This window comes from Tachypleus tridentatus, chromosome 13 (assembly GCF_004210375.1).
Source record: "Tachypleus tridentatus isolate NWPU-2018 chromosome 13, ASM421037v1, whole genome shotgun sequence".
Taxonomy (NCBI): Eukaryota; Metazoa; Arthropoda; class Merostomata; order Xiphosura; family Limulidae; genus Tachypleus; species Tachypleus tridentatus.
In genome coordinates this window covers 205494668-205507518 of record NC_134837.1, presented here as the reverse complement: position 1 = coordinate 205507518, position 12851 = coordinate 205494668, and the positions used below count along the sequence as shown (strand labels likewise).

Sequence of the window (12851 nt, the reverse complement as noted above, 5' to 3'; positions counted from 1 at the left end):
TCAAACTACGTTGAGAAATCTTGAAACAAATCATGTAGTTTTGAAATTTAAACGAGGTACAAAATATGATTGATTGCTTAAATAAAGTACGTTGAACCTTCTTTAACTGATAAGGCTGCCGGAATATGACACAGAGAATTATTGGTTTTCATGAAATAAAAAAAAAAGTCAAGTGATGAAAAAATGCAGATTCCGAAAATGTTATGCAGAGATTAAACCGAACACAGATAACGAAGTGTATAAACAACCACAATTAATCAAGTAAAAGAAAATCTTAACTCACAGTGAAGAATGGCCGCTAAGAATTTCATTTACTCTAAATATATTATAATTTCTAAGTTTGTGCTGGGACTGAGAGTGTACTTTTCACACACGTCCATACGGGACAAGTATGAAAAGAATTTCGGTGAACCGCCGGATTTCAAAATCCAATATTGCCTAACTTATCCTCTATTACAAATAACATTCACAGAGAAGAAAAACTTTAATTCATATCAATGTTTACACCCATTGAGACAGGCTCACCATTCCACCAAAGAGTCGGACACAAGCTCAAACGGTAAGAGTTTCTAGTTGTTGGTGAATCTAACTCTTATTGACGTGAGTGAAAAGGTCAGCGAATTCTTACGACCTTTTGACATTCGGCGTACTAGAATGTCTTACTACGTGCAGAAATATTTAGTAAAATCTGCATGAATTATCTAATTAAAGATATCTTATAAATTAGTTATGGAACAGTGAAATTCATTACTATATCAATCGTTATACTCAGGGATCAGGTGGTCAGTGCACTCGACACGTAATTTATGGGTCGCAGGTTTGAATCCCTGTCACACCAAATATGCTCGACCTTTCAGTCGTGGAGGCTATATAATGTTACAGTCAATCCTGCTATTCCTTGTTAAAAGAGTAGCCAAGAATTGGCGGTGGGTGGTGATGACTAGCTGCCTTCCCTCTAATCTTGCATTGCTAAATAAGGAACGGCGAGCGCAGATAGGACTTGTGTAGTTTTGCACGAAAATTCAAAATAACTAAAACAGCTGAAAGAGCGAGCATGTTTGGTGCTACGGGGATTCGAACCCGTGACCCTCGGTTTACTAAGGGAAGCGAAGAAACGTGCGCTACATAAGCAATCAATACGGCCGGGATCCAGGGTCCTTCTTCGGAATCTGGATTAACTTTTACGTATTCCCTGCTCTTTCTGGGAATAATTTTCCTGATTTTGATGCAGTTTTACTTGGAAAGATAGAAAAGAAGTGGAAGCGTGCCCTCTGCTTCCAATGCAACAGGACGGGCAGTACATCAACAAATAAAAAAAATTATATGGTGACATCAGTGAAATAACGATTATGTACCCATCACAGGGATCGACTCAGTGATTTTAGCGTTATAAGTCTTCGAGCTTACCGTTAGGTGTCAGTTGGGGCGAAATCTTTAGTGGTGGACAGAGTACAGATTGCCCATTACATAGCTTTGTGTTTGACTTCAAACAATTACTTGCTTTTTGTGCTTGTGATACTTATAGCACCACATGGCTGACATTCCTTTTACCAAGTATTTTCTATTAAGTCTTTCATACTTATAAAACAACGCCATCTTTACATAAAAGTCTATTGAAATTATTAGATAAAGTTTCATACGCATTACATTAGTGACGAATTATTTAAACAGGATCATCTAGCTAAGAAATTACAATTTCCCCGACGTTTTTGTTTTATATTTACATTATTTAGTAACTAACGCCTCACGGTTTAACCTCATTTCCAGAAGTCGTCGATCTACGCATGTCTTAAGACAGCATCGTAAAGAGCACTGGGAGAGCAATGTGTTTACGTCACTATTATAGATAGCCAATAGTTAATCTCTCGTTTTTCTTGTCTGCCATCTTTGTTGCGTTCGATTATAAATAGGGAGAGTTCGCCGGACTGAGAAGGATTGTTTGCTTCATGTGATGTCTTCGTGAGTGTAGTACGAGTAAAACGTTTTATGTTTTGTTTTTTAACTACCTTTGAGGAGCGAGGTGAAATGTAAGTTTTATAGTCTAAACGTAAAATTGAAAAGATAGGACTAAATTGTCATGAGTAGTACACGTCAGAGATACGCTCATGATGTGCCTGTTAGATGTATGGCAGTGTTATTATCATTTCTTTTAGTTTCAGGTAAGTCCTGATTTAACTATATAATCATAAATAGTTAAGTGGCACATTTATCAATATATTATATAGTAAGTTTTTGGTTGTTATTTTACGTCGGACGTTGGATTGTCTTATGATAGCTTGTTTGTTTGTTTTTTTGAATTTCGCACAAAGCTAATCTGTGCTAGCCGTCCCTAATTTAGTAGTGTAAGACTAGAGGGAAGGCATCTAGTCATCACCACCCACCGCCAACTCTTGGGCTACTCTTTACCAACGAATAGTGGGATTGACCGTCACATTATAACTCCCCCACGGCTGGGAGGGCGAGCATGTTTGGCGCGAACCCGCGACCCTCAGATTACGAAGCGCACGCCTTAACGCGCTAGGCCATGCCAGGCCCCTTATGATAGTATGTTGGGTCTTTTGGCAATATTAGTTTATTTCGTAACTCAATATTTTTATTGGGTTGAGGAATAATTCTTGAGCGTTTTTTCAAGTTAAAAATATATTCATAAATGAAACGCTTTCGCAAAATATTTCATATCATTTGGTAGATAATATTTTGCTCTAATAGATGGTGTGTTTGATTTTCATATGTCTTTAATTTTTGCTTTCATTTTCAGCTCATTAAATGGAATGTCAAGTGGACAAAATCGAGCATTTTCGACACCATCTGCTTTTCGCATTTAATTTCTTGCAATTTCGTTTAAAACAATGCATACTATATACCTAGGTATTACATGAAATAAAGTATCATAATAAATGTTTTGGGTGTAATGTGTTCATGCATTGAAGTATTGTATAGTCTTGCATGTAATGCTTGAATGAAATTATTTAAAAACGCTCACGAATTATTCCTCAATCTAATACATCACTTCAAGCAAAGAACGTTTTAATTTTTCCCACATATAGGTTCATATAAAAATTGTAACAGTGATACAATATCACACTGTAGGTTGATCTTGCACGTCTCGTGTTTAAGTTAATAGTTCACGTAGTTTCCGTCAATGCTGTATAAGTTATAATTATAAGGCATAATTAGTTGTACTTAATTTAAATTGGCCTGTTGTTGTGAGGACTTTTCTGGTTTAAAAAAAAAAAAAACCGTTAAATCGTGTACCTCTAATATAAAGACTAGTTGTTAGTGTTACATGGGTATCGTCAAAATGTTCGCATGGGGAGGGTTGTTTCTGTGCGTCGAGTCTCATGCTTAAATTGTATGTACGTAAATAGACGTGTTAATAACTGTTATGACGAAATTCGATGAAAACTGGTTAGGTTGAAATAAATATTCGTACAGATTTTAAAAATAAAGCACTTGTTACTTAGTTCATTTGCTACCCGAAATATATGTCTGTAAAACTGTTTATTATTGTCTTGCACCAATGGTAGACGTACTGTTTTATGAATCCTTCATATCGAATTGACAGTATGCAGGACTGAACAAAAAAAAAACAAGCACAATCTTCCAAAGCGTGTTTAGTTGTCCCAGTGTAAGTGAATGTATGGAGAAACTATCCAGTGATTTATTTACAGTATGGTGTTTGTTAATCAGCACTTAACAATTCACTCTTCTGTGAAACGGAACCGCGTAGCGGTAATATTATTGGTTTCGCTGCTAACCTATATGTGGCTAGGTCACTGTATTTAGCCACATACGTCTTTGCAATGAAGTCTCCCAGGTTTTACCAGAATATCTTCTATGTAGATTATTTTCAGTTGTATAGCTGGCATGGGTTACACTTTTTAAACTTGATTACAACACTCGCTTTTGAGTTTTAACCATGTCGCATCTTTTTTGTTTTTTTATTAATAACTACAATAAATGTTTTAGGTAGTTTAGTTCTGTGTAAACTAAGTTTTGTACTTTTTTTAAAACGCTGATATGGCGGATATTAAATAATGATAGATGGCCTGTAGGCATTGTGATAGGGCTTCATCCGCATCATGTACTGAGCATGTCAAAATTATATCAAACTCGTTTCATAATCTCTTAAAAATAGCGATCTTTGTTTTGGTAACAAACTGATTAAAATGTTGCTTTCTTTGTCGATCATTTGGAATTGTTTTACATTTGACTTTTATACCATTTTATGGGTTATTATTGAGTTTTGAAGGGTTGGGTTCATGCGTGAGTGTCAAGATCGTAGCTTCAGTTAAAGCAGTGATATTAGCAAATAAATAAATTACGTCATCATAGAAACCATGAAGATATTTGTCACCTGTTCGAATAATGTGCGAAACCGTAGCAGGCAAACTTTTTATACCTGTATCAGGCATTATATAATAGAAATTTATTAAAGATGAATAGGTCTTTTATATTGTTTTCCAACTAAATGAACAGCTAATCTAAATGACATTTAGCCGTGCTTGTACCACGGTAATTTGTTAGTTGACTTGTCTTACTTACTAGCTTCACGCATAAGAGAAGCACTATTTGTCGCATAAAAATAAATTGGACCCATTCCTTGTATAATCTCATTTTGACATCGTGTACGAAAAGTTTAGGCTTATCTACTAATTCTAGTTACTTGCAAAACTCTTTGCTATCACTGTATCAAAATTGTTTTTTCTTAACTCAAGCTTCATCTATTTCTTCTTATACCCCTTACTATAATGTTCTTTCTTTTTGCCATGGAGTTTATATTTTTTGTGAAATATTTCGTTTAAATTGGAATATAACCCGGGCTTTTCTGTTGTACTTTGAGAAACATCTGGATGCGATAGTAGGGATACACATCGTGTTTGTAGGACTCTGTGATTCGCCTCGGCCGAAAAACTCCTACTGTCGCGAAGAAAAAATACAAACTGGTAAACGTTATAAATGTTACATTTTGTGTTTTTTAAGATACGATTGTTGTGCTGTAATCAACTTTCACATACTAATATATAAATATATTTTTTGTCTAAAAACTGAAAATAACTGAATTTTAAACATTAAAACCTTTTTAAACGATGCACGATGTAAACAACCCTTTGGCACTAATACGCATGCGTAAGACGTAAGCGAAACATCTGTTTTTTCGTCATATTCTCGTAAATGATGCTTGTTATTAGGCAAGGTATCTTCGATAGTATCGCGTTTTTGTTACTATGCCAATTTAATATTGTTGACATAATTTGCTGAGTAATTGTAGTTTTGCAGTTGTTTTAATTCAAAAATATTATTGCTTAGACTTTGGTGATGGACTGGAACTAAATATCGGCCTTAGTAATTAACTACACACTGTGATATCTATAGTTGTTAACAGGGAACAAGTAGAATTTGCAAAAATAATGAACATCTGCGTACCACACCAATCGAATTATTTTTAGTGATTTTTTGTATAAGCATCAGTATCTCTTCTGTAACATGCGCAGTACTGCCCTCTTGTGTTTGATTGCTGCATACACTTTAATTTTATATACGTAAAACTACTTTTGATACTGTTTAGTTTTTGTTTATATCTGTATATTTTATTTCAGCGGAGGTCTCTCCATTCTTTTGAATGTTGGTTACATATAGGAAATGCACACAGATATATTCAGAAATGGGGGGGGGGGGGTAGTGTACAAGGAATTCATTTACATATTTCATTTAATATATGTAGGTTCATTTATTTTTTTTCAGGGTTTTTTTTTTTGTATATTACTAAGCCTAATGAAGATACGATGGCGAAAAGTTGACTGACACAAAAATGTGTATTATTATATTGAAAGTAACTGTCATTTTGGTTTTTCTAACGTTTTTGTCAAAATGTCCAAGTCCTTCCGGTACACGCTACAAATTATGAGACACAACAAAATATTTTATAAATATACCGTGTTTCTCCGAAGACAAGACAGGGCTTATATTAATTTTCACTCCAAAATATGACACTAGGGCTTATTTTCGGGGGATGTCTTATTTTGATATATTAAAAAAATGAAGTTACAAAGTAAAACTATTAAACTAACCATTTAAAATAAACTATTATTAAACTATTAAACTAACTGATTAATACTTAAACAAACTAATTAACTAACTATTAAACTAATTAATAAATTATTTTTTTTTTATTTCTTTCCTCTTCCTGCCACTCTTAACTAGGGCTTATTTTAAGGGTAGGGCTTATATTAAAACTATCCCCAAAAATCACACTAGGTCTTATTTTATGGGTAGGTCTTCTTATTGGAGAAACAATGTAGTAGCAGTTCGTTTCACGGGTGGTGTATAAGTTAAATCATATTTTGAATGCATAGTAAAATATGATATCCACTTTGCGTAGCGGTTTACAATAATACGCCACTATAACCAGGTTTTAACAGCAACTCGTACAATAAAACTTGGCACTTTTAACAACAAAAAAACGACAAAAAATATTAAATATGCAAGTAACCATAACTTGGTACAAATGTTAATCTGTAACGCGCGCGTGTGTGTGTTTGTGTGACCACAATAGCTACAAGAAGGAAAGTTAAGAGACCCGAAACTTTTCACGTAAATTAAGGGGGTTTTGAGGATGTACACCTGGATATTTTTTATTTGACTCAAAAATTGTACCCAGTATTTTCCCCTGAAGCGCCATAATTTTGGTTCCTGAAGGTCTGTACAAAAGCATCATATCTTTGTTTTTCTAATTTTCATTTACTACATGTTTGTTTTGAATTTCGCGCAAAGCTATTCGAGGGCTATCTGCGCTAGCCGTCCCTAATTTAGCAGTGTAAGACTAGAATGAAGGCAGCTAGTCATCACCACCCAACGCTAAATCTTGCGCTACTCTTTTAACAACGAATAGTAGGATTAATAATCACATTATAACGCCTCCACGGCTGTTTGGTGCGACGGGGATTCAAACTCGCGACCCTCAGATTACGAGTCGAACGCCCTAACAACCTAGCCAGACCGGGTCTCTTACTGAATGAACAATATGTGGAGGTTTTTTGTCAAATACTGTATTTCAGCACAAATATTGAAAGAAAAATACAAAACTGAGAATAAGAAAAAGTTGACTTGAACTAAGTTTTGAAAACGGCACAAAACCACAAGAAAAATAAGTAAGAGAATACTGGAGAATAAAAAGAACTTATTTAAAAACACGGCAAGAAAAACGAACACAAATAGAGAACTGAATTGTAGCTATACGTTTTTAAATAGTTGAATTAAGTTTGTGAAATGATAATGACAGAATAAATGGGGTAGTTATAGAAGTAATTAAGATAATGGAGATACTTGACTGGTGTGTTGAGGCCTCTGTAAATCATTAGTATGGGTGTTTTATGTTGGTAAATAATAAAACCTTTAATACTAATATTTATTATTTAAAATGATGGAATCGGGGAAAAAACAATAACAATACAGTGGTTCCTCGGTTCTCGAACGACTCCCTTCTCGAACAATTCGGTTTTCGAACATATTGTGTGAGAGAAAAAAATATTTCTGTTGTCTAACATAAACTCGGTTCCCGAACCAAGCAGTCGTGACCCCGAACGACCCTTCGACCATTTTTTGGCCCACGCCAAGCTTCCCCAAAACATTTTACCCGAACCTGTCGCTCAGTCCACACCCCCGCTAAAATCTGCTGTGAACGTTTTCGTTTTCCTTTCTTTTTGTTGTTTTCTGAGCTCGGCATGACCAAGTGGTTAGGATATACCATTATCTGGCTTTATGATACTACATATCTAGTTCAGTATTCGTTGTTATTATTATAAAACCAAGCATAATTAAACGGGCATTAATTTAACAGTAGCTTTAGTAGAAGTAAATAATTTATGAAAACAACTTTTATAAAATGGTCCCTAAGAATACAGGTTTTGTCGTATGTACTTCGGTAGTGTTTCATTTGCTGTAAATAAATCTCTTATCTGTGACTCGTGTTACTTTATTATAATTAATCCCAGACGAATATCTGATTTATTACTCACTATAGGTGATAAAATAAATTCTCTCGATTTTATATGAATCGCGCGAGATTCTCGAACGTTCATTAATGTTCAAAAACACAGAAACCACATTGTTGGTTCTTGTTCTCGAGGATCTTCCACAAACTTAGAGAAGATACGGGACTTGTGCATTATACGTCCAGCAACATACGTCATATGCATGAAATTGAAAAACTTGACGCGTAGATATTAAAATACACAAACGGTAAAACCGTTATACTCAACAGCAGGTCTGAATGCTTATAACGCAAACTGGATTTAGATACTCATGATAGGAATAGCAAAGATAGCCCATTGTGTAGCTTTGTGTGCGTAATAATAAACAAATTAAAAATGTACATTAACAAATTTTAAAAAAAAATCGATAATTTTTTGATCCATCAAGACATGTTGGAACAGCATTTATTATTACCATTTGTTCATTCAATAAATGTATTCATGTAAACAGACGTATGCTATTTGTATGTGATTTAAAAATAACAAAACAAACTTGTTACTTATCTGTCGATACAAATTGCTGTAAAATTAAAGCGCGTGAACGTGTCTGTTATCTTTAGTAATGAGTCGTTTATATAAGTGTTGTTTTTCTAGAGATATTGAATGCAACAGCGTTCGATGGAGTCCATATTTTTGAGGATTGTACCAATGAAGACGTGATCCAAGCACATAAGAACTTTACACTTTGCCTGAATTCGGAAAAGTTTTTTCTGAAAGAAGTTTCCCTGAAAAGTTTGAAAAATATCAAAACTAAAGATGGATATGAAAACCTCTGTAGGTCGGTCAGATCAATTTAATATTAATCGTTTGTGTAAAGTTTGTATCAAAGATAGAAATTTGAATTTTTTTATTACGCCCAAAAGTTGTTTGCTATTAACTATAAATGTTATTCATTTTACACTTTACAGATGGGATTTGAAAGTTGTATTTTTAATAGGTTAGTGAATTTCATTTTTTTATAAACCGACTTTGTTATTTTTAGGTCCTTAAAATCAGTCATCAGATGTTCGCAAATCTTTCAAGAAATGAGTTGTTTAATGGAACCAGAGCAGAGTAATCTACGAGACTACACTACTGTTATGACCGCTGGCGTAGAGTATTTCTGTAACAAGAAAGAAAATAATTTAAGACGTATGTTGAAGTTCATTAAAAGTGTGAAAACCTGAGTTTTTATTAAATTGTATATCCATCATCTATTTGTACCTTGATGTGCTAAACTAAACGGTAAAACTGAACAGTGACAGATAAATTCATAGTTCTGCTTTTTAACATGTGAATCCCTGATGAAGAACCTTCAAAATCGTATATAGGATTGAATATCCTTAGTCCAAAAGTTAATGATTATTAAATACAGCCGTTTGTTTTCCATTTAAAACATTCTATTTTCTTTAATGATACAGTATTCAAGTACACACCAAATATATGGCACACAATTATCAATTCTTCGTATTTTGTAATTGTTATATTTATTCAGGGAAAGGAACAAGCTTAACTCGCATTTTCGTTAATGGGTTCAAGAACAACCACTTTTTAAACCTAAGTTTCCTCGTCAATTGTTTAAGAATAGTGTCTCTAATACCTGTCTTTCTTTACGGAACCTGCTTTTGATTATATTTAATTAAATTTAAAACCATTGGCATTAGAGTCTCGTAGTGAACTTGTTTACTCAAACCCACAACGTATCCTCAATAACATTGATATTAATTTTGAAAACTCCAAATTCAACCTCCCACAAACCCACTTACATTAATCCAGGTTTGTTTATTTTTTAATTAACCCAACAAAAGTTCTAGGAGAATGATATTAAGTGGTTTAGTGATAATAGTATTAAAGGAAAAATGAGAAACCATATTACAGCCTCATAATCTTCGGTAGTTGTGATAAGTGATCCATTTTCATACTATGTAACTGACGGTTCTTTCTTTATGTAATCGTTTAAGTTTCGTTCATGTCAATAAGGCTTTTTACTCGTCAACGTTAAAGTTACTAGATGTAACCCCGTTCCTACTGTTTTGTTTCGTGAAGGTTTTTATGCAGCAGATGGAATAGAGTGTATCGAAAGATCTGCTCGAAACAGCACGTCCTTCCAACAGTGCGTGAAGAACGTGCGCACAGCTGACATCAGTAACAAATTGCTTTCCAAACACTTCTGCATGTGAGTTAGCAAATATTTTGATCGAATATTTTTAGTGCTTCCTAATTGTAAACATTTGAAACGGTAATATAAAATTTAAAATGCTTAACTTAAGGTTTTAAGTTATCTAATGAAAGTTGGTACGTTTACAGCCTTTAAACACAAGATTAGCTATGTAATTAATATTTTCTTTTAAAACAAAGATTGTTTTCCACGTGCACTACTCAAACAAAACATGACAGTTTTATTCACATTTCTCTCCATATGAACAGAACTTTAAACAGCTCCTACAAGGGGCGGCTGTTTGAGTGACGTAACTCTATTTTGTTATATTACCTGTTATTTTTAGTTCTAACGTCTATCACTAAACATGGTTTAAGTACGGAAAATACTGGTCGTATAGAAGCTAGTGAAAATTCTCCCTCACTGTTTATTTGACAAGGGTTTTGATTGTACTGGGATTGGAGTTTTTGTGAGTTGAATATTGGTGAGCGTAGGCTGCGAATGACAGACTTTTGTCTGTTACCATAACAACCTTATACTAACAGTACAGTTTTCAATTACTCGGGAAAAGACGGATGTATTTGAATAAGCAAACCAGAAATTCGTGTTTCTGTTTACGTTCTTGTTGTAAAGTAAAAACAAGCCAACTGATTCAAAACCAAAACGCAGATTAATACACAAAATATTTTCGAAAATAATAATAGAGTATTGGAATGCAACTCTCATTGTTTTTGTGTTTTTCAGTTATGGGAAGGATTTATCTCATTGTATAAGGCGTTTAATAAAGGACTGTAGAAAGGCTAAGAACGTGATCCAAGGTTTTATGGCCACCATTTTCAAAGCAGGAAACTGCGACAAGTTAGGCGGGAACTCGAGCCCAAGCGTCAACAAGTTGGAGGTTCTTGGAGTCACGAGTCTCGCTGTTGGGTTGCTGTTACTTTAGTATTGTTTTTCGAAGTTATTTTTATGTTTACCTTATGTTTTTGTTGTATATTGTGTAGACATGCTTTATTTTTATATTATCTGAAAACCTGAGTTAGGTTTATAGAGGTTATAATGTTAATTTCTAAGTCTTGTTTCATTTGGAGACTTGACATATTTTTCACATAATTATTGTTGATACAACGATAACGTGGTTCATTTCACGGTGTGTTCCTGTACTTTGAACTGAGACTTCGAGAATCTATACTGTTTATCCCTGTACTTTAAATGTTTAGTCAAAGCTTTAAGTAAGGTACCTGTTGATTTGTTAGTTACAGGTAAAATCGTTAAATACATTTATTTTAAAATGTTTGAACTATGTTCTAATATTACTGTGCCTCCATCCTTTCAATCTCAACACTACTTAGCCAGTCTCTCTTCTCGTTTCTTCCTAAGCCTTTTCTGTACTCAACTAATCAGTAGGATGCACCCTCTAGTTTCACTGAACTTGTTTGGACTTCCATAATATGTGACCGTAATATTTTAATGAATGTTATTTAATGTATTTCGTAAATAGCTACTATTAGCGTTCTTACCAAATATGGAGTCAATAATATTTAAACGTTCGTCTGTTTTTTTTCCAGTATTATCAATGTTTCAAAAGTTTGTTAGTTAATTTAACGACTTGTCTGGAAGTCATTTTACTGAACTTTAAAACAAAATCGTTCAGAATGTTAAATTGTATATTTTTCTCAAACTTTCTACGTCTTGACATATTTGGGTAAAGAATTTCTTTTGTAAATGTTAGTAGTTTCTATGAATCGAATAAATACGATTTTCTTATTTTGACTCTCAAACACTATTTTCTTCAAAGCGTATTTAGAATTTGTGGCTAACCAGAGTTATGCTACAGATTATTTGCGTATAGTATTGATCTCTTAATACTAAAGGAAGTTTGATTTTAAGCTCAAAGCTACCAGTATACTTCTTGTGCTCTACACACTGAAAATATCAAAACATGATTTTTAGCGTTATAAGCCCTCGGTTTTACCGTTGAGGCACTTCTGGTCAACAACACCAACCGGTAACCTTAGCCGAACCAAATAATGAGATTTAACCTTCGTTCCTTTAACGCAAACATAGCCTCAAACTGTAGAGCGTGTTTTTGTGACAACAGGACGCGAACTTACAACCCTCAGATTCATAGTCGAGCACACTGTTGAGTAAAACTGTATCAAATCACCAGATAATGAAATAAAAACTCCTTTTTGGAGAAAAGGTGGAACGATTTTGTTTTAACATCTTCGACATTCCAATCTGAATACCCAAGAGGTGAAGCGCCATTCCAGGCCGTATTGCTTCAACTTATTACCAAGTAATAGTTTCTAAAGTTTATGTAATGGTTGGGAAACACTGACTAAAAGTCACTCAAGTGTTATTTCGACGATTTACACTAATCTAATAATATTTTTGTTCCGAATTGGAAAACAAACTTTTACAAGGTTTTCACAAATACGTTTTATGGTTTCATTCTAACCCTTGAATTACCGAAGGGACAGTTTTCTACACACAAGTCGCCAACTTCCTCGGACTTCTGCTGATAACACACGAGTCGCACAATGTATATATTATATCGCAGTAACTCCAACGCGTCCCCGATATCTCGGCAGTAATTCTGAATCCTCATAACGCCAAAAAGATGGCTTTTTGATAAACAGACAAAATAATCCATCCTATTACTGTTGGGGTTTCCTATATTT

At 34.1% G+C, this 12851-nt stretch overlaps 1 protein-coding gene across 1 annotated transcript; it reads left to right on the top strand.

Moving 5' to 3' along the window:
* The first annotated feature begins 1765 nt into the window (after positions 1-1765).
* LOC143236926 (uncharacterized) lies at positions 1766-11934 on the top strand. Its single transcript, XM_076475616.1, has 5 exons — positions 1766-2159; positions 8628-8811; positions 9016-9164; positions 10059-10188; positions 10915-11934. The coding sequence occupies exons 1-5, from the start codon at positions 2078-2080 to the stop codon at positions 11111-11113; spliced, it is 744 nt and encodes a 247-aa protein (XP_076331731.1). The 5' UTR covers positions 1766-2077; the 3' UTR covers positions 11114-11934.
* The last annotated feature ends 917 nt before the right edge of the window (positions 11935-12851 follow it).